The sequence below is a fragment of the Scyliorhinus torazame genome, chromosome 7 (assembly GCF_047496885.1).
Source record: "Scyliorhinus torazame isolate Kashiwa2021f chromosome 7, sScyTor2.1, whole genome shotgun sequence".
Classification (NCBI taxonomy): domain Eukaryota; kingdom Metazoa; phylum Chordata; class Chondrichthyes; order Carcharhiniformes; family Scyliorhinidae; genus Scyliorhinus; species Scyliorhinus torazame.
In genome coordinates, this window is record NC_092713.1 from 256986226 (window position 1) to 257013390 (window position 27165).

The 27165-nt window shown below is 42.8% G+C and overlaps 1 protein-coding gene across 2 annotated transcripts in view; it reads right to left on the reverse strand.

Annotated features, from left to right (window-relative positions):
* The window catches only part of LOC140426984 (testican-1-like), a 959619-nt gene that overhangs the window by 16809 nt on the left and 915645 nt on the right, over positions 1-27165 (reverse strand). For both annotated transcript variants that reach the window (XM_072512339.1, XM_072512338.1), the window contains exons 8-9: positions 23621-23740; positions 14751-14972 (exon numbers count right to left, since the gene is read on the reverse strand). In XM_072512339.1, the coding sequence (XP_072368440.1) occupies positions 14751-14972; positions 23621-23740 (342 nt within the window). The remainder of the gene's footprint in view (positions 1-14750; positions 14973-23620; positions 23741-27165) is intronic.

A 27165-nucleotide genomic window follows, 5' to 3' on the forward strand; every position in this document is an offset into this window, starting at 1 on the left:
TCTTTGAATAACTTTGAGGTAAAATTTGATCCTTGATCCAATTGTATTTCTGTGGGTAGTCCATATCTAGTAAAGAATTTAAGTAACTCCTCCACAATATTTTTAGCTGTAATATTACGTACTGGAGTGGCCTCTGGAAACCTAGTAGACACATCCATTATCGTCAAAAATATTGATTCCCACTTTTCGTTTTAGGAAGCTGTCCTATGCAATCAATTAGGACCCTTGTAAAAGGTTCCTCAAATGTTGGAATGGGTATTAAGGGCGCTGATTTTATCACTGCTTGAGGTTTCCCTATCACTTGACATGTGTGACATGATTGACAAAATGTAATTACATCTTTATGTAGTCCAGGCCAATAAACATGTTTCTGGATTTTAGCTTAAGAGTTTTCCTTATCCCCAAGTGACCTCCCACTGGTACCTCATGTGCAACTCGCAACATCTCCTTTCTATACCCTACCGGCAATACTACCTGATGAACCTCTGTCCACTTTTAATCCTCCTGCATATGTACAGGTCTCCATTTTCTCATCAAGACATCACTTTTACAGTAATAACACTTTGGTATACACTCAGATTCCTCTTCCGTATACATTTCTGATACATCCGTTTTATTTCTACATCTTTCTGTTTTCAACCATCTGATCAAAAATCGTTTCTGATAATTGCACTTCAACTTCATCTTCACTCTTTGATTTCTCCTCTTGTCTTAACCTGTGGCTTTGCGACCTTGTTACTGCACAAATCCGGAAAAATCCCAGGATATTCGTCCTTCAACCCACTGGCTTCTCAACCACAGTAGGCATCACTCTCACTTGTGATCCAGCTATATCATTACCCAAGATAAACAGTATTCCTGGATAAGATAGTTTATCTATTACTCCTACTACCACTTCACCACTCTTCACTGAACTTTCCAACCTTACCTTAAATAATTGGACACTACTCTCACCCTGAAGTCCACATATTACCATCTTTTCTGGCAACATTCTTCCCAAACTACATACCTCCTCATCTCTTTCCATTAAAGATTGACTTGCTCCTGTATCTCTTAAAATTGTGACTTCTTTCCCTGCTCCTCCTGATATACATGAGTAAACTTTACCCACACAAGTAAATTCTTTAAAGATATCTGGCACCTTCTTATCAATCACCTCTTGATCAGGCTGTACAATCTTCCACACCTCTTTTGTTTCACTATGGCTTTCCTTCATCACTTTAACAAACCCCACTGACCTATCCTGTGTCATGTGAGAGTACCTTTAAGAAATGGATGTGTAAGCAATGTACCTTTAAGAAAACAGTGATGACAGAGAGTGGGTGGAGCTTAGCTCAGTTCAGCCATTTTGAAGTTTCAGTTTGGAAAAGTGCCTGGCTGGTTTTGCTGAGAGCAGCTAAAAAGTGTCTGGCTGTTTTGCTGTGAGCTGCTTAAAAGGAGAAAGCCAGTTTGAGACAGCAGCTCGAGAAGTTCTGGTTTGCTGTGATCTGCTTGAAGGGAGAAAGCCAGTTTGAAAAAGCAGCTTGGGTGTGTCTGTGTGTTTCCAGAGAGCTGCAGGAAGGAAGCAAGGTGCTGGAGCTGAAGTCAACCAAGCACATATAATTCTGTCATAAAACAGAAAATATATATTAACTGTGACCTGGGGTGTTACTGTTTTGAAGGTTTGAAGCCTTTTGGATGTTTGAAGGAACATTTAGAGGGATTATTTAGTGTTGTGTTATTTTCGGGGTTATCTTTGAAGTAAGGGGTGTTAAGAGATCCAATGTTTATTTAATAGGTTAATTTGAGTTCATGGAATAAACATTGTTTTGTGTTAAAAACGTGTCCATAATTGTAATATCACACCTGGGGAACAAGCCGTGTGCTGGAAAAGCAGCAATCCATTAAAGGGAGAGGTTGGTTGAACTCCATGATACATTTTGGGTTTCTGAAAACGCCTCACCCATAACAATTGGGGGCTCGAGGGGATAAAAGTCTATCTATTGGATTGGCTTTTGTGAACTTAAAGACAGTGAAGGATTATTGCTTTTCCGGTGTGGTATTTTAGTTTAATTGGGGAGAGTGTTGTGATCAATGGCTCTTTTGGAGGCTCAGAAGTTTTTGGGGTTGGACGCGGTAACACGTGATACCTTATGGACAGAGACTAAACACAGACTGTTAGGTTTGGCAAAAGCATTGCAGTTAACACTGCCTAGCAAAATACGAAAAGATGAGGTACTTAACGCGGTATCAGCACATTTACGTTTGCCTGTTACACATTCTGACTCATTAGATATGGCAAAGCTCCAGTTACAGATTAAGCAATTTGAACATGAAAAAGAATTAAAGCAACTTGAACATGAAAAAGAATTAAAGCGGCTTGAATATGCAATGGTAGAAAAAGAAAGAGATAAAGATAGAGAGGAAAAAGAAAAGGAGTGAGAAGAAAGAAACAAAGAAAGAGATAGAGAGGAAAGGGAAAAAGAGAGAGAGTTTGAACTTCGGAAAATGGCTCTGAAACATGAAATTCAGTTAAAATTGGCAGACGCAAAGGGACACGTACAGTTGGCGGAGATGGATGAGGATGAGACAGAGTATCATAGTCGAAGACGTGGTGAAGATCTATTTAAATATGTCCAAGCATTGCCAAGGTTTGACGAGTAGGAGGTAGACGCCTTTTTCATTTCATTTGAAAAGGTAGCTAAACAAATTCAATGGCCACAGGACATGTGGGTATTACTGATTCAAACAAAGCTGGTCGGTAGGGCTAGTGAAGTGTTTGATCACTACCGGAGGAGGTATCTGGAACGTATGAGGAGGTGAAGAATTCCATCTTAAGTGCATATGAGCTAGTGCCTGAAGCTTACAGACAAAGGTTTAGAAATTTAAGGAAAGAATTTGATCAAACATACATGGAGTTTGAAAGGCTCAAACAGAGTAATTTTGATAGGGGGATAAGGGGTTTGAAAATAGACCAAACGTATGAAGCTCTAAAAGAAATTATACTTGTGGAGGAGTTAAACAATTGAATTCTTGATGTAGTGAGAACTCATGTGGAAGAACAGAGGGTTAAAACTGTGAGATTAACAGCAGAAATGGCAGATGATTATGAATTAGTTCATAAATCAAAGATTGGTTTCCGACATCAGTTTCAGCCGGTGAGGGATAGAAACGGGGGACATGAGAAATACTCAAGTGGTAAAGGTAAAGGTGATCTGATGGGAGACAATAAAGGGAGTGTACCTCAGATTAAAAAAGAAATCCAGGAGGGTGGAAAAGAAATGAAAAGTTTCAAATGTTTCCACTGTAATAAACTAGGTCCTGTAAAGTCACAGTATTGGTGGTTGAAGAAAAGCACTGGAAAGGCTGATGTGGTAAAACAGGATAAGACAGTGGGATTTTTTAGAGTGGTAAAGGAACGCCCAAGGGAAGCAAAGGAGGTGCAAACGATTGCTCAGCCTGTTCAATAAGTATTTGTTAAGAAGGTGCTAGATGTCTTTAAAGAATTTACTTGTGTGGGTAAAGTTTACTCATGTATCAGGAGGAGCAGGTAAAGAAGTCACAATTTTAAGAGATACAGGGGCTAGTCAATCTTTAATGGTAAGAGATGAGGAATTATGTAGTTTGGGAAGAATGCTGCCAGAAAAAGTGGTGATATGTGGAATTTAGGGTGAGAGGAGTAGCGTTCCATTATATAAGGTAAGGTTGGAAAGTCCAGTGAAGAGTGGTGAAGTGGTTGTAGGGGTAATAGATAAACTATCTTGTCCAGGAATACAGTTTATCTTGGGTAATGATATAGCTGGATCGCAGGTGGGAGTGATGCCTACTGTGGTTGATAAGCCAGTGGAAAATCAGACAACTGAAGTGTTGAAGGACGAATATCCTGGGATTTTTCTGGATTGTGTAGTAACAAGGTCGCAAAGTCACAGGTTAAGACAAGAGGAGAAATCAAAGAGTGAAGATGAAGTTGAAGTGCAATTATCAGAAACAATTTTTGATCAGATGGTTGAAAAAGAACAAGAACAGGTGGAGGATGAGGCGGATATTTTTAGTTCAGGAAAATTGGCGGAGTTACAACAGAAATATGTAGAAATAAAACGGATATATCAGAAAGCATATACGGAAGAGGAATCTGAGAGTATACCAGAATGTTATTACCTTAAGAATGATGTCTCGATGAGAAAATAGAGACCTGTACATATGCAGGCAGATGAAAAGTGGGCAGAAGTTCATCAAGTAGTATTGCCGGTCGGGTATAGAAAGGAGGTGTTGCGAGTTGCACGAGGTGCCAGTGGGAGGTCATTTGGGAATAAGGCAGACTCAAGCTAAAATCCAGAAACATTTTTATTGGCCTGGACTACATAAAGATATAATTAAATTTTGTCAATCCTGTCACACATGTCAAGTGATAGGGAAACCTCAAGCAGTGATAAAACCAGCACCCTTAATACCCATCCCAGCATTTGAGGAACCTTTTACGAGGGTCCTAATTGATTGTGTAGGACCGCTTCCTAAAACAAAAAGTGGGGATCAATATTTGTTGATGATAATGGATGTGTCTACTAGGTTTCCAGAGGCCATTCCAGTACGTAGTATTACAGCTAAAAGGATTGTGGAGGAGTTACTTAAATTCTTTACTAGATATGGACTACCCACAGAAATTCAATCGGATCAAGGATCGAATTTTACTTCAAAGTTATTCAAAGAAGTTATGGATAGCTTAGGAATAAAACAATTTAAATCAACTGCGTACCATCCAGAATCGCAGGGAGCGTTAGAAAGGTGGCATCAGACATTAAAGTCAATGTTGAGGGCATATTGTCACGATTATCCAGAGGATTGGGATAAAGGAATCCCATTCGTATTGTTTGCAATTAGGGATGCACCTAATGAGTCTACCAAATTTAAATTTAGTCCTTTTGAACTAATTTTTGGTCATGAGGTAAGAGGACCACTTAAATTGATGAATGAGAAATCGGAAATCACATTATTGGATTACGTGTCAAATTTTAGGGACTGATTAAATAGAGCAGGTGAACTGGCTGGACAACATTTGAAAGTTGCAAAAAATGTGATGAAACGGGTAGCGGACAAGAAATCCAAAGTTCGTAGTTTTGCCAGTGGGGATAAAGTTTTAGTGTTGTTACCAGTGGTAGGGGAGCCTTTAAAAGCTAGGTTTTGTGGACCGTATCAGATTGAAAGGAAATTAAGTGAGGGGAATTATGTGGTAAAAACTCCAGATAGTTGGAAAACTCACCGAGTGTGTCATGTGAATATGCTTAAAAGGTACTTTGAAAGGGAAGGAGAGACAAAGGAAGTTTTAAGGAGTCTAACTCAAAGTGACGAACCAAATCCAGATGACTGTGAATTTGACATACCTCAAATTAAATTGGGAAATGAGGATGTTCTTAAAAATTGGGATAAATTGTTAAGTTACCTTCCAGAGGAAAAACGAACTGACCTGAAAGAGTTATTGATATCACATGGGCAAGTTTGTAGAGATAAATTGGGAAGTCCTAAAATGGCTATACATGATGGAGATGTGGGAAATACTGTTCCTATCAAACAACATCCATCTGGACATAATCCTTTAAAATTGTCACAGGTTAACAGAGAGACTGAGAGTTTGCTTAAAAATGACATAATTGAAGTGGGTTGCAGTCAATGGAGCTCACCCATAGTGATGGTACCTAAACCATACGGTACCCAATGGTTGTGTGTGGACTATCAAAGCGTGAATACAGTTACAAGAACGGCCTCTTACCCTATCCCATGTTTGAAGGATTGCATTGGGAAAGTGGGACAATCTGCTTTTATTTCCAACTTCCAGACATGGAAAGAACATTTAAAACATCGTATGGAGTTCTTCAATCGACCTCAGGCGGCGGGTTTGGTGATGAACCTAGCTGAAAGTGAATTTGGAGAAGCCCGAATCACTTTCCTTGAGGAGTTTCCGATACCATCAAAACGAAGGGAAATAATGCAATCTCTTAGCATGAATGGATTTGATCGAACATTTGTGCAAAGGTTTTGTGGTGTGATTACTCCACTGATGGACTTGCTAAAGAAACATCAAAAATTTCAAGGGACAGCGGACTTTCAACAGGCATTTGACTGCTTGAAAGCTGTGATCACCAATGCTCCTGTATTGGAGAATTGCAAGGGGCTCTGTGGTCAGATTGAACTAAAGTATCTGATTCCAAAGAGAAATGCCGAGGAGTAGAGGAATGGATGGATCGTGCAGAGACTTTGTTCAAAGCGACTGTCAATTGAGAAGGATTTTGGTTGGAGGAAGAAGAACAAAGAAAAATGGACTATATTGTTATACCTGTTTGCGTGTGTTGTTTTTTTTAAAAATGAAAAGGTATATTTACTGTGTACATTTCTTAGTGGATGGTGCAAAAGTGAAAAATGAAACCATCTTGAAGTTGATGGGGTTTTTTTTCTTGGGGGGAGGTGTCATGTGAGAGTACCTTTAAGAAATGGATGTGTAAGCAATGTACCTTTAAGAAAACAGTGATGTCAGAGAGTGGGTGGAGCTCAGCCCAGTTCAGCCATTTTGAAGTTTTCGTTTGGAAAAGTGCCTGGCTGGCTTTGCTGAGAGCAGCTAAAATGTGCCTGGCTGGTTTTGCTGAGAGCAGTTTAAAAGTGCCTGGCTGTTTTGCTGTGAGCTGCTTGAAGGGAGAAAGCCAGTTTTAAAAAGCAGCTTGGGTGTGTCTGTGTGTTTCCAGAGAGCTGCAGGAAGAAAGCAAGGTGCTGGAGCTGAAGTCAACCAAGCATATATATCTCTGCCATAAAACAGAAAATACATATTAACTGTGACCTGGGGTGTTACTGTTTTGAAGTTTTGAAGCCTTTTGGATGTTTGAAGGAACATTTTGAGGAATTATTTAGTGTTGTGTTATTTTTGGGTTATCTTTGAAGTAAGGGGTGTTAAGAGATCCAATGTGTATTTAATAGGTTAATTTGAGTTCATGGAATAAACATTGTTGTGTGTTAAAAACCACGTGTCCATAATTGTAATATCACACCTGGGGAACAAGCCGTATGCTGGAAAAGCATCAATCCATTAAAGGGAGAGGTTAGTTGAACTCCATGATACATTTTGGGGTTCTGAAAACGCCTCATCCATAACACCTATTTTACAACATCAGCCTTCCCAGTGCTTTTCTTCAACCACTAACACTGTGACTTTACATGGCCTAGTTTACGACAGTGAAAACATTTGAAACTTTTCATTTCTTTTCCACCCTCCTGGATTTATTTTTTAACCTGAGATACACTCTCCTTATTATCCCCCATCAGATCACCTTTACCTTTACCACTTGAGAATTTCTCATGTCCCCAGTTTCTATCCCTCACAGGCTGAAACTGATGTCGGAAACTAAGCTTTGATTTATGAACTAATTCATAATCATCTGCCATTTCTGCTGCTAATCTCGCAGTTTTAACCCTCTGCTCTTCCACATGAGTTCTCACTACATCAGGAATCGAATTTTTAAACACCTCCAAAAGTATAATTTCTCTGAGAGCTTCATACGTTTGGTCTATTTTCAAAGCCCCTATCCACCTATCAAAATTACTCTGTTTGAGCCTTTCAAACTCCATGTAGGTTTGACTAAATTCTTTCCTTAAATTTCCAAACCTTTGTTTGTAAGCTTCAGGCACTAGTTCATATGCACCTAAGATGGATTTTTGCACCTCCTCATACGTCTCAGATACCTCCTCCAGTAGTGATGCAAACATTTCACTAGCCCTACCTACCAGCTTTGTTTGAATCAGTAATACCCACATGTCCTGTAACCATTTCATTTGTTTAGCTACCTTCTCAAGTGAAATGAAAAAGGCTTCCACCTCCTTCTTGTCAAACCTTGGCAATGCTTGGACATATTTAAATAGATCCCCACCATGCCTTCGACTATGACACTCTTTCTCACTCTCCTCATCCATCTCCGCCAACTGTACGTGTCCCTTTGCATCTGCCCATTTTAACTGATTGTTATGTTTCAGAGCCATTTTCTGAAGTTCAAACTCTCTCTCTTTTTCCCTTTCCTCCCTATCTCTTTCTTTTTGTTCTGCTCGGGCAATTCTTTCTTTGTTTCTTTCTTCGCTCTCCTTTTATTTTTCCCCGATCTGTATCTCCCTCTCTCTCTCTTTTTCGCTCATTGCATATTCAAGCTGCTTTAATTCTTTTTCATGTTCAAGTTGCTTAATCTGCAACTGGATCTTTGCCATTTCTAATGAGTCAGACTGTATCTCAGGCAACTTTAAATGCTGAGCCACCGTCATAATTACCTCATCTTTTCGCATTTTGTCAGGTAATGTTAACTGCAATGTTTTTGCCAGATCTAACAGTCTGTTTTTAGTCTCTGTCTATAAGGTACTGCGTGTGACTGTCTCCACCCCCAAAAACTTCAGAGCCTCTGAAAGAGCCATTGTCCACAACACACTTCCCACTTAAACTAGAATACCACACCTGAAAAGCAACCACAATATGTTCATCCCTCACTGTCTTTAAGTTCACTAAGCCAATCCAATAGATAGACTTTTATCCCCCTCGAGCCCCCAATTGTTATGGGCCAGGGTTTAAAGAACCCCAAAGTGTATCATGGAGTTCACCTGACCCACAACATTTAATAGATTGTGGTATGGGGAGCACACGGCCCACTCTACAGGTGTGGTACAGCAGAAAAGAGACCAGTGGACTGTAATCGTTCAAGAAGGCGGCTCACCCCTCCCTTCTCAAGAGCAATTAGAGATGGGCAATAAGTGCTAGCCACCAATTTAAGTAGCATAACTGCTACTTTTATCTCAATTATGTTATGTGTCAGGGTTTAGAGAACCCCAAAGTGTATAATGGCGTTCACCTGACCCACAACTTTTAATAAATTGTGGTATGGGGAACTCCCTGCCTCCTCTACAGGTGTGGTATGGCAGAAAATGGACAAGTATTTCTTTAAAACAACACAATGTTTATTCTATGAACGCAAGTTCACCTTTTTGAAACAAACAGTGAACATCTAAGCAACCATTAATTCAAATACAACCCCAAAGACTACAACACTAAGTAAACCTGTAAGCTGTCCTTTTAACATCCAAAAGACTTAACAAACCTTCAAACAGGAGCACATTAGGTTTACATTCAAGACTGAGACCTTTTACAATTCTGGGTTCACCAAGTGATCCATAGATAGTCTTTGGATGGCAGAGATCAACAGTACAGCTCTACTTCAGATGCAGCTCACTGAAAAAACATAGACGCACCCAAGCTTTTCTCAAACTGAAACTAAAAAGCAGAAGTAGAGCTCAGCTCCACCCACACTCTGACATCACTCCAGTAACATGAGCAGCTGCATTTCTTAAAGGTACATTTCTTAAACACCCATTTCTTAAAGGTACTCTCACATGACAATTACAAGCCCAAAGATTTACACACATCTGCCGCATGCGTTTTCTCATTCACTTCCTGCATAGGCTCTGGCTCAGAATCTCTGCACTCCTCACCAGAACATTGCTATAGGTTCAGTGAAGGGTTGGTGGAACCCCAGCGATGACCATATATAACACTTACGCTTGTTTACCAGGTTGATGCCAATTAACTGCATCGGGCCTCCTGTGGAAATTGCAGGCGTCCATTTTCCCCGGTTTTTCTGCCTTCATTACACCGTTTTCAAAGACTCACAATTTCTTTGCCAGTGCTTTTTCCCTTTTTCTTTAGACAATGTTTCCTCTCTGCATTGGTTGCCAGAGTCTTTGACTTTCTTGGGCCTATACTGTCACTCTCTTCTCTCATAATAATAGGATTGCTTGTCCTCACCTTCCATCCCACTGCTTACACCAGTTGCCAGATCATCTTTAGTGATGTCTACCGCCTGCTTCTTAACTGAGGCATTTTCACATGCAACTGTGGCATTGTAATACTTGTCTACTCGCCTCGTCACACATCACTGCCTAGAGCCTCAAATACTGTGGGTGGGATTTCCTAGGCCCACCCGCTGCCGGGATGGTCCAACTCCATCAAAAGCCAATGCATCTTTGGCTGGCCTGTGAATCCTGCCAAGGCGGGATGGGAAAGTCCCGACCTGCGTGACAGCAGTTTACACAGGGTTCTTCCAATCTAGTTTGTTGAACTTTCCGCGTAACAGTGTGATCACCTATACAGAGGGGAGATCAAATTCAGGTCAGATAACCACTTCGCCAGTGAGATCTGTTCCATCTGCAAGCATGAATCCGGATTTCAACTTCTCATTCTAACTTTTCCGATGCTGTTCCAATTAAGTTCAGTCTAGTTGCCATCTATCTCCTGTGCATTCTGCCGTTCCTAATTTTCGTGACTTCAGATATTAGGTATATCCTTGATTTTCTTTTTATCAAAGGATGTCGCTGATGTGGAAGGAATGTGTTAGCAGCCGGGCCGATGGCTTGGATGTAGCTGTTTTGCCAGAAAGCAATTCAAGAAGGATTCTGCTGCATAGGGTCGGAGTTCTTCTAATTAGAGCACAACAATGGACTTGACAATCCACTCGACAATGAGGCAGCACAAATGGCAGGAAGTATGATGCAGTGCCAATCGTGCGTGCCCAGCGACATACAGATGGGAGCCTTTGATATCCTCGAGAAAATGGAGGGCAATGGGAATGGCGTGTGCGTGTGAGTGTGCATGCAAAGATATGCAGCTTTCAAGTCACACCCTCCCTGGGCCTGTGCAAAACAAAGAACAAAGAACAAAGAAAAGTACAGCACAGGAACAGGCCCTTCGGCCCTCCAAACCCGTGCCGACCATGCTGCCCGACTAAACTACAATCTTCTACACTTCCTGGGTCCATATCCCTCTATTCCCATCCTATTCATGTATTTGTCAAGATGCCCCTTAAATGTCACTATCGTCCCTGCTACCACCACCTCCTCCGGCAGCGAGTTCCAGGCACCCACTACCCTGTGTGTAAAAAACTTGCCTCGTACATTTACTCTAAACATTGCCCCCCGCACCTTAAACCTATGCCCCTCAGTAATTGACCCCTCTACCCTGGGGAAAAGCCTCTGACTATCCACTCTGTCTGTGCCCCTCATAATTTTGTAGACCTCTATCAGGTCGCCCCTCAACCTCTGTCGTTCCAGTGAGAACAAACCGAGTTTATTCAACCACTCCTCATAGCTAATGCCCTCCATACCAGGCAACATCCTGGTAAACCTCTTCTGGACCCTCTCTAAAGCCTCCACATCCTTCTGGTAGTGTAGCGACCAGAATTGAACACTATACCACAAGTGTGGCCTAACTAAGGTTCTATACAGCTGCAACATGACTTGGCAATTCTTATATTCAATGCCCCGGCCAATGAAGGCAAGCATGCCGTATGCCTTCGTGACTACCTTCTCCACCTGTGTTGCCCCTTTCAGTGACCTGTGGACCAGTACACCTAGATCTCTCTGACTTTCAATACTTTTGAGGGTTCTACCATTCACTGAATATTCCCTACCTTCATTAGACATCCAAAATACATTACCTCACATCTGTCCGGATTAAACTCCATCTGCCATCTCTCCGCCCAAGTCTCCAACCGATCTAAATCCTGCTGTATCCTCTGACAGTCCTCATCACTATCTGCAATTCCACCAACCTTTGTGTCGTCTGCAAACTGACTAATCAGACCAGTTACATTTTCTTCCAAATCATTTATATATACTACGAACAGCAAAGGTCCCAGCACTGATCCCTGTGGAACACTAGTAGTTTAGCCCTCCAATTAGAAAAGCACCCTTCCATTGCTACTCTCTGCCTTCTATGACCGAGCCAGTTCTGTATCCACCTTGCCAGCTCACCCCTGATCCTGTGTGACTTCACCTTTTGTACCAGTCTACCATGAGGGACCTTGTCAAAGTCCATATAGACAACATCCACTGCCCTACCTGCATCAATCATCTTTGTGAACTCTTTGAAAAACTCTATCAAGTTAGTGAGACATGACCTCCCCTTCACAAAACCATGCTGCCTCTCACTAATACGTCCATTTGCTTCCAAATGGGAGTAGATCCTGTCTCGAAGAATTCTCTCCAGTAATTTCCCTACCACTGACGTAAGGTTCACCGGCCTGTAGTTTCCTGGATTATCCTTGCTACTCTTATTAAACAAAGGAACAATATTGGCTATTCTCCAGTCCTCCGGGACATCACCTGAAGACAGTGAGGATCCAAAAATTTCTGTCAAAACAATTTAATGGTCCTCATTGGACTTTTCATACCAGATTTTTAATGAATTCAAATTTCCCCAGCTGCCACGTGGGATTTGAACCCAGGTCACCAGAGACACTCTGGGCTACTAGTCCAGTGACAATACCTCTAATCTCTACATATTTTTTTTAAAAACCAAGAGGGGCAAATTGGCAAGCTGGGGCATAATGTCAATTGTAAGTTTTGATGTTCATTCCAACTAACATTCACTTGGTCAATGGTCTGACACCAAGTTTCTCAGTTACGATATGTTTAAAAAGATAAATATTGCAATAAGTACAATGAAAAGGTTGCGACTGAGTGATCACAACAGGAGTTCTCTGTGACTAACAGCTGCAAGTGTAGAAAAGGTTACTGGACATGGCGGGTAGAACTATATTTTACAGTAAGAAGTCTTACAACACCAGGTTAAAGTCCAACAATCCCATTCACCTGAGGCAGGAGCAGTGCTCCGAAAGCTAGTGATTTGAAACAAACCTGTTGGACTTTAACCTGGTGTTGTAAGACTTCTTACTGTGCTCACCCCAGTCCAATGCCGACATCTCCACATCATATATTTTACAGAGACAATAATTATTCAACAACAGATCCTGGTGAGTGAATTATTTGTATGGCATAAGAGCAAACTATACTGTTATATCTCAATACCTTTCCAGACTCACTGAATCAATGCATCTCAGCCTCCCTGTACCTCGACATTTTACTTTAGATCCACTTTTTGCCTTTGATCCTGTTCTCCTCATTTCATCTCCAGCTGTTATTTGATGCCTTTGATGTCTTTACATACACCCCGTGGCTTTTTCTGAGTTCTCTCTTGCTGGCCTCAAGTATCGTTAAGCTTTTACTCTCTGTGGTGGCTTGAATAACATTGTGGGGCTTCCAGCAATAACAAAGGGGTTTATTATCAAAAGGCAAAGGCTGGTATATATACAGGCACAGAAGACACTAGGATGGGTCTTGTCTCTTTGGCTCCAGGGTCCACACTGACTGGGCCCCTGCTCCCAGAAACCAGCACTAACTCTCTATAGGCTGTGGTTCATGCACTCCTGCACGATTGGCCCCAATCCAGTCAGGCGGGATGCCAGGCCTGTCCCATTAAAGGGGCCACAGTCCAAGTCTGACTGTCACATCCTCCTGGAGACTTTCAGAATACCGTGGCTGAATTTTGTGCAGGCAGCAGAAGTCCTGCCATCAGAGCTGAAAAAGTGAGACGACCCAGCATCGGCTGGCAGTGGGACCCAGGGAGACATATTCCTGGCGGCTGGCAGAGTAATCTTAAAATCAAGGATGGTAGCCTGCCCTCAAGAGCCTCTGGCCCAATCAGAGGAATAACAGTTCAGCAGCACCACTTTTAGCGGTGGCCATTGGAGGCACCAGCTGCAGGGAGAGGGCTTCTCAATGGCAGAAGCGATCATGAAGAGGGCAGGTGGGATCAGGGGACATTGGGGCCAGGCTGGGAGGCCCAGCTGATCGACGAGGGGTGGGTGGGGTGGGGGTGCTGTTGTGTACATGGTGTATGGGCGGCAATATTGCCGCTGGGGCAGCTATTTTCACTGGTGGGCTTGCCTCGGTAGGCCATTGTTCCCCAAAAGGAGGGGTCCACTTTGGAGCCAGAAGAATCTCAGCTTTCAATGGGTAGTGTCCATATGTGGTGGCCTGCTGCTCCCCCCTCCCCCCCCCCCACCCCACAAGGCAGACAAAATGCCTACCAAGGTGGAAAATGGCCCTTACTTGGCAACTGAAGTGGCTCAATTAGCCATTGGGTGGGTGGCTGATCTGCCAGTGCTTCTGTTGTTGGCAAAATGGCATATTAGGTGGAGGATGCACCCCCACATCCACCACCCCTTTCGCACCATTTTGCCAGCATTCCAGGCTACAAGCCTATCCCCCAAAGCGCTGGTATAATTTGGCCCTGATTTCACTTTTATCTTGCGCTATTAGATAGGTTTCACTATTTGGAGACAAAGTAATCTAATCTTGGCGGAGCAGTACATGTGAATGCAGACTGAGGAACTGGGTATGCCTACCAACTCCCTAAGCAATGTTTCTACGTACAAAGCTGCATCCGCAGAGGAGAAATGCTACCTTTCCTACCTAGCAAGCACTCTGCCATCTTCCATACCTGAAGATGCACATGGTGTACCCAAAGGGTTAGCAATGTAGAAACCTGTCAATGTTTGCTTCTAATTAAATACAATGAACACCAGCTGTTACTATGCCTGTCCCATAACAATGCAGCTTTTTTAAGCCTACTAACCCTACAACTCAAGAAAAATACATTGGCAGGATCAAAGCTACTAACTAAAAATACAATGCGTAATTCAATGTGCCTTTATAGTGTGAAGAAGTGACTGTTAAATTTTCTGTCCCGCCCGTGACGATTCCGGCCAAGGACTGGGCCGGAAAATCCCTGCCCCTGTTTCTCTCCCCACAGACGCCATTAGACCTGCCGGGTTTTTCCATCACACTCTGTTTTTATTTCAGATTTCCAGCAGCCGCGGGGTTTCATTTGCATTTTCTTTCTGTTCTCTTTAAAAACTTACCTCCCTGCCTCTGGAAACAGTAGCACCATTCATTGTTTGAAAGCTTTCCATCTTTAAATGTGTCACAGGAGTTGAAAAGTGGCTTAATGCACTGCTCATACTTATCAAGATAAATAGTCCCCAGCTCTGATTGGTCCAGCAAAAGATCATAGTTCATATCCAGCTTGTTAAATATCCAGCCCAAAGAATCCTTGCAGATCGGAAGAATGCTGGTATCAAATCCTACAAAAGATAACTCAATCAGTTTTTGTGTAAAGGGCTGGTATATGTTTAAAATGTCAACTAAAGTCTGAACTCAGGACCAACATGAATAATGTTCATAAATGTTTCACCTTGCCACGAGTATAAACGCATTGATGCGTAAGATAAATTAGAAATCCCAGTGAGTTCAAATGCTCACAGCAGTTTTCAATCATCATTTAACCAAATATTTGCATATCTTCACTGCATAGTCAGATAAGATATTAATAAGATAAAATGTACTTTACAACAGCTGGTATTTAAGCAAGCAGTAATTCCGTAATGATAATACATTCCTCAATTTACTTAGTTCTCAGGTTATAAAAGGTGGCTGTAAAAGTCATCAAGTTTTTTTAAAAACTCTTAAATGAATGAAGTATTTTACAGGTGATTGTGGTTTATTATAATTATCCAATATGGAGAATGCCTTTGGGAAGTTGATATTATCAACACGTTTCTTTGAGTTAGTGTATTATTATAATAACAGGCAGTAAAGAGACATTAGCATTGTACAAAGTTTGCTTCGAATGTTTCAGCAGGGTTTTAAACAGGTTTCTGAAACCTGGCGGGCAGATTTTCCGATCCCTCCATGGGAATCATCATTAGAAGGTCCGTTGACCTCGGGCGGGGATTTCCAATCCCTGGGACCGGATGATTCCTCTCATGATTGATGTGTTTCGCTTACAAGAAATTCAGAAAATTTCTACCACTTTGTGAAATTGATCATGATGGGCTGTTCATAGTCGACAACAAGAATGTCACAGCATTTAATATATGATGAATCAATTGTCATCCAACAGTTCAGAACAAGAAATGTCAGCGCCATTTCTATGACATGTAACAAGAGCACACAAAAGTATCATGACTTTTCCTGAACTGGTCCCCCAAATGTATCAGTGTCATTTTGAAAATGTTCCCAGAATGTTTTAAACAATTGTATGTCCTTTAAAGAAATAATTCTTTATGTGGCTATCAAATTATTTTCACAATTACAGTATATCAAAACTCACCTTGGGACATCACAAAGTTGACTAATAAAAATAAAATTATGTTGCAAAGCAATACTTTTCAAAAATGTTTCCCTAGGCTGTTTTTATTATTGTTACAAAAGTGCTTCGGAACATAGGAGCAGGCTGAGGCCATTCAGCCCCCTTGAACCTGTTCTATCACTCAGTTAAATCACGGCTCAACTGCACTTTAACTCTATCTATCTGCCTTGGCACCATATCCTTTTATATCCTTGGCAGGCAAAAATCCGTCAATTTCAGATTTAAAATGATTAATTCAACTAGCATCTGCTGTTTTTTTGCAAGTGTTCTACATTTCCACCACAAAGAAGTATTTCCTAGTCTCTCTCCTGAGTGGCCTGGCTCTGATTTTAAGATTACATGTCCTATACTCATTGACTGGAGAAAAATGTTTCCGGTTATCCCATCAATTCATTTCAAAATTCTTAAAAGTATCAATTAAATCACACCTTAACCCTCTAGCTCTCCTTGTGATCAAATCTTTTGAGCCCTGGTAATATTCTGCTGAATTTGTGTTGTACCACTTTCCAAGGTTGACATGTTCTTCCTATGGTTTGGTGCTCAGCACATTACACAGTACTCCAGGTGTGGTCTAACCAGGGCTTTGCATAGCTGCACCAAACTATTCTCCCTTCATATTATAGCTCTTCAGTTATGAAAGTCAGCATTCCATTAGCCTTTTGGATCTTTTTGTACTGCCTACTACAATTTAGTGATCTCCCAAAATCTCATTGCACGTCTTCTGTTCCTAGCTTGTCATTTAAAAGGTTCTCAGACATATCCTTTTGTACTCCCAAGTGGATGACATCACATTTACCCGCATTAAAATGTACCCGCCCATTTTTCCTCACTTACTTCATCTACCAATGACTCTTTGTAATTTATGCTCCCTTCTACTTTAAGTGATATATGCCCACGATCTTTGTATCTTCAGCAAACTTGAATATATGGCTCTTAATTGTGTTATCTTACAAATGAGTAAATATAGTGAACACTTCAAGCACAAATCCTTGTGGGACACCACTAGTCCCTTCCTTTTAATTAGTGTGTATACCTATTATCCTTACTCTCTGTCTTCCACCATGTCGCCAAACTCCTAACCAAGTCAACTGTTTACCTTCAATTCCATGAGCTCTATTTTTTTCACCGACTTAACTTTATTTTACGAGGAGCCTGATTAAATGCCTTCTGGGATTCTATATGAACCATAATCATTGACTTTTCCCTCTTTACTATTTCAGTTACTTCCTCAAAAACTCCAATTAGGTTTGTTTGACACTTTACAAATCCATGTTGGCTCATTCTAATCAGCTCAAATTTCTCTAGATGCTCAGTCATTCTGTCTTTAATTACAGATTCCAAATATTTCCCCACAGCAGATGTTAGATTAACAGGTCAATAATTTCCTGGGTTCTCTCTCACACCTTTATTAAATATTGGAATTACATTTGCAATTTTCGAATCCAAAGGGACAATTCCTGAATCCAGAGAGCTTCAGATGATTATGACTAAAACATCTGCACTTGGAACGCATCTGTAACCTTCATGAAAGAACATGCATTGGTGCTGAACCCATCAAACTTTAGACACCTTTACTTAAAGTATCTCTTAAATATTTGGCCCAGGAGGCATAGATGAAATTGATGTGGTAAGGTGCAATTAAGAACTAAAAAGCAGATTTACACATGGAGGCAGGGGGAATAGCTGAGGTATGAAATGAATACTTTGCATCTGACTTTATCAAGGAAGGAGATGCTGAGCAGGCCATGGTGAAGGAGGAGATAATGCAAATACGAGAGAGTTAAACTTTGATAAGGCAGAGGTATTGGATAGGCTATCTGTACTTAACGTTGATAAGACACCAGGATCAGGTGGGATGGATCCAAGGGTACCAAGAGTGAAACTGTCAGAGGCACTGTCCATCATTTTTCAGTTTTCCTTTGCCTGAGATGTTGTCCTGGAGGACTGGAGAATTGCAGATGTTATACCCTTGTTCAAAAAGGGTTTAAAGATCAGCCAAGCAACTACAGACCAGTCAGTTTGACTTTGGTGGTAGGGAATCCTCAAGAAAAAATAATCTGGGATAAAACGAATAGTCATATGGACAAATACTGATTAATTAAGGAAAGCTAGCATGGATTGCTTCAGAAAAAATAGTGTTTAGCTAACTTCCTGTTTTTTTTGAAGAGGTAACAGAAGTTTGATGAGGGCAATGTTTTATGTGGTATACATGGACTTCCAAATGTGCTATAGTGCCACACAACAGACAGATTTGTGACAAAAGTCATGGCTCATGGAATAAACGAGACAGTAGAAACATCGCTACAGTACGAAGTCTTACAACACCAGGTTAAAGTCCAAAAGGTTTATTTGGAATCACGAGCTTTCGGAGCTACGCTCTGAAAGCTAGTGATTCCAAATAAACCTGTTGGACTTTAACCTGGTGTTGTAAGACTTCTTACTGTGCCCACTCCAGTCCAAAGCCGGCCTCTCCACATCACAACATGGCTACAGAATTGACTGAGTGACAGGAAACACAGGGTAGTGGTTAATGGATGTTTTTCGGGCTGAAGGATGGTTTGTAGCGGAAGCCCCTGGGGGGTCAGTGTTGGGATACTTGCTTTTCCTGATTTATATTAATCACCTAGACTTTGGTGTACAGGACATCATTTCAAAGTTTGTGGATGATACAAAACTGGGAAGTATCCTGTGAGGAGGATAGTGTAGAACTTCAAAAGGACAAGTTTGTGGAATGGGCGGGTAGATGACAGACGACGGTCAATGCGTAGAATGTGAAGTGATTCATTTTGGTACGAATAACATAGACAGTATAAAATAATGGGTACAATTCTAAAGGGAATGCAAGAGCAGAGGGACATGGGTGTATATAAGCATAACTCACAGGACAGGTTCAGTGAGTGGTTAATAAATCACACTGTATACTAGGCTTTATTAATGGGACATGGACTACAAGAGCAAGGAAGTTATATTGAACTTGTAGAAGACATTAGTTCGGCCGCTGTTGGAGTACTGCATCTAGTTTTAGGTGCTGCACTTTAGGAAGGATGCGAAGGCATTGGGGAGAATGCAGAAACAATTCATAACAATGACTCCAGGGATGAGGAACTTCGATTATACTTACAAGAACACAAGAAATAGGAGCAGAAATAGACCATGTGGCCCTTCGAGCCTGCTGATCATTCAATATGATCACAGCTGAGTTTGGGCTTTAACTCTGTAGCGCACAATGACTTACGCGAGATGAGAAGCGATGAAGTCTATCTAGGCTTTATTAAGCGAGACTTGTTCCCCAGCAGCTCAGTAACAGAATGAGGCTGCGGGGAGAACTCGAGCTCTTATACTCCGTCTTCAGGGCGGAGCCAGAAGTCGGCAGATCCAACCAGGACCCGGGACCTGTCAGCCAATAGCCTCTCGGCTTCACAGGTACCATATTACCCCTAATACATACCACCACAAACTCCATTTTCCCACCTGCTCCCCATAATCTGTTAATTCCTTAAGAATCTATCTATTCCAGCCTTAAATATGATGTGGAGATGCCGGCATTGGACTGGGGTGAGCACAGTAAGAAGTCTTACAACACTAGGTTAAAGTCCAACAGGTTTGTTTCGATATCACTAGCTTTCGGAGCGCTGCTCCTTCCTCAGGTGAATGAAGAGGTCTGTTCCAGAAACATATATATAGACAAATTCAAAGATGCGTTCTCCAAGGCAGCCTTCAGGACGCGCGGCATCACGGAATCGCCAAGCAGAAATTTATAGCCAAGTTCCGCACACATGAGTGCGGCCTCAACCGGGACCTGGGATTCATGTTGTATTATATTCATCCCCACCATCTGGCCTGCAAAATCCTACCAACTGTCCTGGCTTGACACAATTCACACCTCTTTAACCTGGGGTTACCCCATCTCTGGATCTGTAAAGGTTTAATCACCTGCTCATGCTCGCATTCCAAGCATTGTCTGGCATCTTTGAATTTGTCTGTATATATGTTTCTGGAACAGACCTCTTCATTCACCTGAGGAAGGAGCAGCGTTCCGAAAGCTAGTGACATCGAAACAAACCTGTTGGGACTTTAACCTGGTGTTGTAAGACTTCTTACTGAACCTTAAATATATTCATGAAAGAGCCTCCACAAACCTCTGGGATAGAGAATTCCAAAGATTCACAACCCTTTGAATGAAGACATTTCTCTTCATCTCAGTCCTAAAAGACTGGGCACATATCCTGAGATTGTGCCTCTGTGTTTTAGATTTCTCAACCAGCGAAAACTATCTCTCGGCATCTACCCTTCAGAATGTAGTGTGTTTTGATGGGATCACCACTCTCTCTTCTAAACACAGAGAATATAAGCCCAATGAAGATAGATTGGAGAACTTAGGACTGTTCTCCTTGGAGAAAAGAAGGCTAAAAGGAGATTTGACAGCAGAATCATGACGGGTCCGAACAGAGTGTAAACAGAAAAGCTGTGCCCACTCGTGAGAGGATTGGGAACGAGAGGGAGCAGATTTAAAATAATTGGCAAAAGAAGCAAAAATGATATGAAAACAAACTTTTCCTCACAGCGAGTGGCTAAGGTCTGAAATATACTGCCAGAGTGTGTGTCAATTTGAAACATTCAAAAAGGAATTGGATAGGTTACGGAGAGAAGGCAGGAGACTGGCACTAAGTGAATTGCTCATTCGGAGAACAGGTGCAGACATGATGGGCTGAATGGCCTCCTTCTGGGTTATAACAATTCTGTAATTATGTGAGAGCTTGAAAGCTTGATACCAGCAGACAGCAAGTATCCTACTTTCATTATTCATCTCCTTCATTCATTCGAAAAACTTTGAATTAGAGCAGCATTGCACCCAACAGAAGTCCATTTTTATTGACATTATCAATATTCATATTTTTCAGTCTCTATCACATCTTCGTAAGGTCAGGTGCTTGAAATGAGAACTATATTAATAATTATTGGGGCCCGAGACACTAAGAACATTTTCAGTCTCCCTGTATCCCCTGCACTCTTGCCCATCTCGCCTGCATCATTAAATACCATTAGATACGATGAGAGTTCTCCACTTCATTCTCGTCAGATGTGAGTACCCCAGTGGATATCAACACAGCTTTCAGAGATGGAACTCTCATCTGCACTCATCAGGGCTAAATCACAGTACACTAAGCAAAGCATATTTGGGTAGTAGCGCTATATTTGGCACGGGCACCGTGGCTGGTACTTCTTTGAATCAGATGCTAAACTAAGGCCTCGTCTGTGATCTCAGGTGGACAAATAAGTTTGTATGAAACTATTAAAGAGAGAGCAGGGAAATTTCCTGGCATCTTGGGCAATATTTATCCTTCAACCAACACCAACAAAACTGAAGGGCACAGAATTTGGATTTGCAGTACCTGTTTTTTAAGCATTTTCAGTCGCTTCGGAGGTTCATCATAGCACCTGCGTACGGTACCTTCACACTTTTGGTGAGAGTCTTGCCAGACATCATATTGTTGAGGACATTAACCCCTCTGCTGGAAGTACACTGAGTAGGCAGCTCAGGACATCAGTGAGTGACATTAATTTGATGTCAGCGTTGCTACTTTGAAGCTTGACACTTTAGTAATACTGTCTTTTAATTCTACGCAGCTGAACTTGTGCTCAGCAGCAGGAAGCACCCCCTACCAGCACTATTCACAGTAATCATCAACTGCATTCTGATTATTAGTTGATTTTTGCTGGCTGTTGCTGCGATTGTACAAGTGTTAGGTGCTTTTGTGAGCTCTTTGAAGATGCTCAAGTCTACAGGGAGTAGTTTGGCAGGTTCTGAGGCAATCTGCACTGACTTCAAGGCCTGCGTGCACAAACCAGTTGATCACAGACATGGGTGAATTAGTAGCCATTCCCCTTGGAATACAAAATGACTGGGAGAATGAGCAGAGGCCGCACAAAAGATGCAAGAGCAAGCTTCTGGAAGAGGGAGGAGGAGGGGAAAAAAGATGCTCAGCAGGAGGCCATATTCTCCCAGGGTGTTCAGTGAGTAATTCCGGGCATCCTCACTGAAACATGCTGCTTGTTGTCAGCAGAAATTATGTACTTACTATGCAGTTAAAAACCACTTACAACTCATTTAGCAAGGTGTAACCCTTTCAAGGTTTTTCAAATTTAGTAATTTCGTAGTAGAGGACGTGAGCATTGCTGAAAAAAAGACCCACTTTGTCAAAGCCTTTCGTCTCACACTCAACAAGACAATCGCAGGAATATGAATGTTAGGGGAACAACTTTATACTGCATGAGAAAGGGTGTTGGCTGGTTAGCAAGTGGACTCCGACTAGTAGAGGCATTACTATGGAGAATGCACTAGTTGATGATGAATGACGGTTAACTGCCAAACATTGTTTGAAAATTGAAACCACCAAACTTCACTTGGAATGGTCAGGACATTGCCCTGAGGATTGAAGCAGCGAATGGCTATCACTTATTTTGTTCAGTTGAAACAGTCACAATGTGTGTTTATGTTCTTTATGTCTGCAAGAACAGTGTCTTGTGTATTGATATATGTAGAGTAAAGATGGAGGTGGGACCAGGGGGCTCATTCCGATGGGCACAGGGTTTCCCCAAAGGAGGGTCACCCCACTCTCCCAACACCAACCCATCCAGAGAAAGCTAATGGACTACCCTCTTGGCGTGGACCTCGCCTGCCACTTGTTGAGTCACATGCATGGCCATTAATTGATCAATTAAGGGCCTCAATAAGCCCAAGGACGGCAAGCTGCCTGCTGCTCCCACTGCGATCCATAAAATGGAGACAGGTCAGGGGCTGGTGGCAAGGCCAAATGCTGCATTTTACAAGCCCCCTTGTCTTCAAAGCTACCAGTGGGGGACTGTACAATCCAGCTTTATACTGGTCCTATTTAATACAGCTCGACTCCGGCATGTGGGATGGGAGAGGAAGTCTTATTCCACTTCACTTTGGAACAAAGAACAAAGAAAAGTACAGCACAGGAACAGGCCCTTCGGCCCTCCAAGCCTGCGCCGACCATGCTACCCATCTAAACTAATATCTTCCACACTTCCAGGGTCCGTATCCCTCTATTCCCATCCTATTCATGTATTTGTCAAGATGCGCCTTAAACGTCACTATCGTCCCTGCTTCCAACACCTCCTCCAGCAGCGAGTTCCAGGCACCCACTACCCTCTGTGTAAAAAAAAACTTGCCTCGTACATCTCCTCTAAACCTTACCCCTCGCACCTTAAACCTATGCCCCTTAGTAATTGACCCCTCTACACTGGGAAAGGTCTCTGACTATCCAAGCTCATGCTTCCACAGTTGAGTTACCCTAGAGAAAGCCAAAAACACTTTGCACCAACACTAAATTTCGAGCGTGAATGCATCATAAACCTTTTTCGTATGGAACTCCTCTGCTGATAGTTTCAGCAAAAAAGCTGGGGGAATCATTGATTTAAAATGCAAAACTTAAAATTCTTTGTAAATGTAAAAAATATTTTGGGTTGAATATGAAACTATTGAACAGGACCTGGTATCCTTTGTTAGCGTGTGACGTTTAGCTATTAGAAGCTCCTGTAAAGAGGCTTACTTACTGGTCTGCTCTGATTGCTTGATTGACTTTAGTCTTATGTCTTGGTTGGCATCAGCATGTAGAGCCCCGAACCAGTCTTTCAGTCTGGAAGCAAGATTCCTCAGTTCTTTCTCATGACACACTGCCAAACAACAGATGAAAACGAACACAAGTTATGGAGCAGTAAACGTGTATTATCGAGACAATATTGAGTGTACATTGGCGTGTTGTCATAAGAACATAAGATAAGAAATAGGACCAGTAGCCACATGACCTCTTGGTTCTGCTCAGCCATTCAAGATCAGAGCTGAACATTTATATCAACTCTGGCTGAAATTTTACATCAACTATGCTTTCCTGCCCTTTTGCCCGCCTCGATTCCCTCAGTGCATAATAACCTATTGATCTCAGCCTTGAGTAATTGTCAATTAGTGAGCACCACGTCTGGGCTACAGAATTACAAAGATTCACAATGTTTTACCTTGAGATTATGACTCCCTACTTCTCGGGGCCGACCTCGCGCAAATAATTTACCCGCTGGTGAGGTAAACAGGTGGCATCTTAGTTGGGATCTTAAGCTGCAGCAGCAGTTTAGTCCCACTCTTAGTTCAAGGCACGAGCTTGGTAAAAACGTTGAAGCACATGGCCACCTGGAGGATCATTACAGACGTGATTGACAATTAAAATGCCTGCTTATGCTCACTAAAGAGCCTGCACAGGATTTGCGGGTAGCATGCCATTTAACAACCCAACCCTAACAATGACAAGTTGGACAGGAGGAATCATCATTATTGAGAACTTTGGCTTAAAGGCTCTTTCACTCTTCACATGCTGCTGGAGATTTGAAACAGACTTTTGAAACACACCAGGAAACCTTTGGGACATTTTTATCACACTATCAACACTTATTCAGAAAATTCTCTGAGATTGCACCTAAAAACAATGAGTGTTGTGTTCCTCTAACTTACTATATACCTTTGCTATCACCTGGAGAAAGGGCGTGCTCAGCGACCAGTATTTGCTAATTTGTCTCCTCTGGTCTGCAAAGGGAATGGGAGGAGGATGTGAGACCAGGCAGCAGCGCCTAAGCGACTCCAGGAGAGAGGAACAGGAAACCGAGGAGGGTGGAGTCGACTGCTTCCACCCTCATGCTCTAGACTTCCTCCAATTCGACCTCCTGTGTCACGCCAAGAACCTGTATGCGCTCTCACTCGGTCCCTGAGCTACTGCGTGTCAGCAATCACACTCCACACCTTCAGTTGATATTGGCCAGGATTCTCTGTTCCGGCGTCTAAGTGCTCCTGCCAGAGGAGAAACTGGACTGGTCTGCACTGGCACTTGCACTGTCCCCACATGACATTCCATGGCACTTGGAAACATTTTTTTTGCGAAATCGGATCTTTCATGCCATTCCGTGGCACATGGCACAGCGACTGAGAGGGGCGGACTCAATCTATTGGACAGGTCCTGCACCTCTGAGATTGGAGCACCCTTTTTAAAGGACACTTAGTTCTCAATTAGCTGCTGCAGCCCCCTCCCCCCAGGATCACATGCAGGGTACCACTTCATCCTAATCACTGGCAAGGCCGCCCCCCTTAGAACCCATGGTGATTGGCTGTGCTGTGTTGTATGCTTACTGGTCATCCTATGTGTCAATCACTGCCTGTCTGCATCTCATTATATACATGAGTAGATATTATGACATCTCCCCCTTTTTTTTTAGTTAAATAAATACCGAGGTGTATATATATACATATATATATATGCCTGACCATATACAAACAGTGATTGAACAAACGTATATACATGGGAATGTGTCGATAATGCAGATACATGGCAAACTTCTGACACGTGGGGTAGTTGAGGACCATGTTGGCAATATCGTGGTTAATGCTCAGCCAGTAAACCGCCTCCTGAGCTCTGCGTTGGCATTTCTCGACTCCAAGGTGACCCTCATGGAGTTGACCCAGCACCATAGCCTGCATGCTTTGAGGAATAACGATCCTGTCGAGTTTCAGAAGGATTCCCTCCACAACCGTCAGCTCGTCTTTAACATTAAAGAATTGGGGACATTGTCCCTTCTGCCAGCCATGGGTAAGGTGCTGCATCACACGCTGCATTAAAGGATCCTTGGCCGTTTCCTCACAAATTTGGACCACCTGTTCGTCAGAGGCTGGGAGGTTGGTGGCACACAATTGCACTTGCGCTTCTATGTGGCAGATGAAGTCACCTTGTTCACACGGTGTGGTGATGGACCGGGATAGGGCATCTGCAATGATCAGCTCCTTGCCTGGCGTGTAGACAAGTTCGAAGTCATAGCGGCGGAGTCGAAGAAGAATTTGCTGTAACTGAGGTGTCATGTCATTTAAATCCTTCTGGATTATGTGGACTAGAGGCCTGTGGTCCGTTTCCAACGTGAATTTTGGCAGGCCGTAAACTTGACTATTCCTGTCAGGAGACCCAGACACTCCTTTTCGATCTGGGCATACCGTTGTTCGGTCGGAGTCTTGGCCCTGGAGGTATAGGCCACTGGAGCCCAGGGCAAGGAGTCATCTCGCTGGAGGAGCACCGCCCCAATGCCGTCCTGGCTTGCGTCACAGTTGATATCTTGGTTTCCTTGGTTGGGTCGAAGAATGCTAGAACTGGGACTGTGGTGAGCTTTGCCTTCAGCTCACGCCATTCCGCTTCATGTGTGGGCAGCCACTGGAATTCCGTCGACTTCTTGATGAGATGGCGGAGGGCCGTGGTGTGAGATGCCATATTGGGAATGAATTTCCCGAGAAAGTTGACCATCCCGAGGAAGCGGAGGACCGCCTTCTTGTCCTCCGGGGTCTTCATGGCGTTGATCGCTAAGACCTTGTCGGCGTCTGGCCGCACACCCTGCCGCAAGATGTGGTCACCTAGAAACTTTATATCAGATTGGCCCTGTTAAGCTGGAGACCATGTCCATGAATTCGCTGGAAGACCTGCTTGAGGCGAGCGATGTGTTCCTGGGGCGTTGTGGACCAGATGATCACGTTGTCCACGTATACTCGTATCCCCTCGATGCCCTCCATCATCTGCTGCATGATGCGATGAAACACTTCGGAGGCAGATATGATACCGAAAGGAATGTGGTTGTAACAGTAGCGGCCGAGCGGGGTGTTCAACGTGCACAGCTTGCGACTGGACGCGTCCAGCTGTATTTGCCCAAAACCCCGGGAGGCTTCGAGCTTAGTGAAGAATTTGGCATGAGCCATCTCACTGGTTAACTCTTCATGCTTCAGGATCGGGTAGTGCTCCCACATGATGTTGCGGTTTAGATCCTTGGGATCAATGCAAATGCGGAGCTCCCCTGATGGCTTCTTTACGCAGACCATGGAGCTGACCCAGTCTGTTGGCTCCGTGACCTTCGAGATGATGCCCTGATCTTGGAGGTCCTGTAGTTGCTTTTTCAGACGATCCTTGAGGGGCGCCGGCACCCAGCGTGGTGCATGGATTACAGGGGTGGCGTTCGACTTGAACAGTATTTTGTATCAGTACAGGAGCGTGCCCATTCCATCAAATACACTGTGGTACTGCGTGATA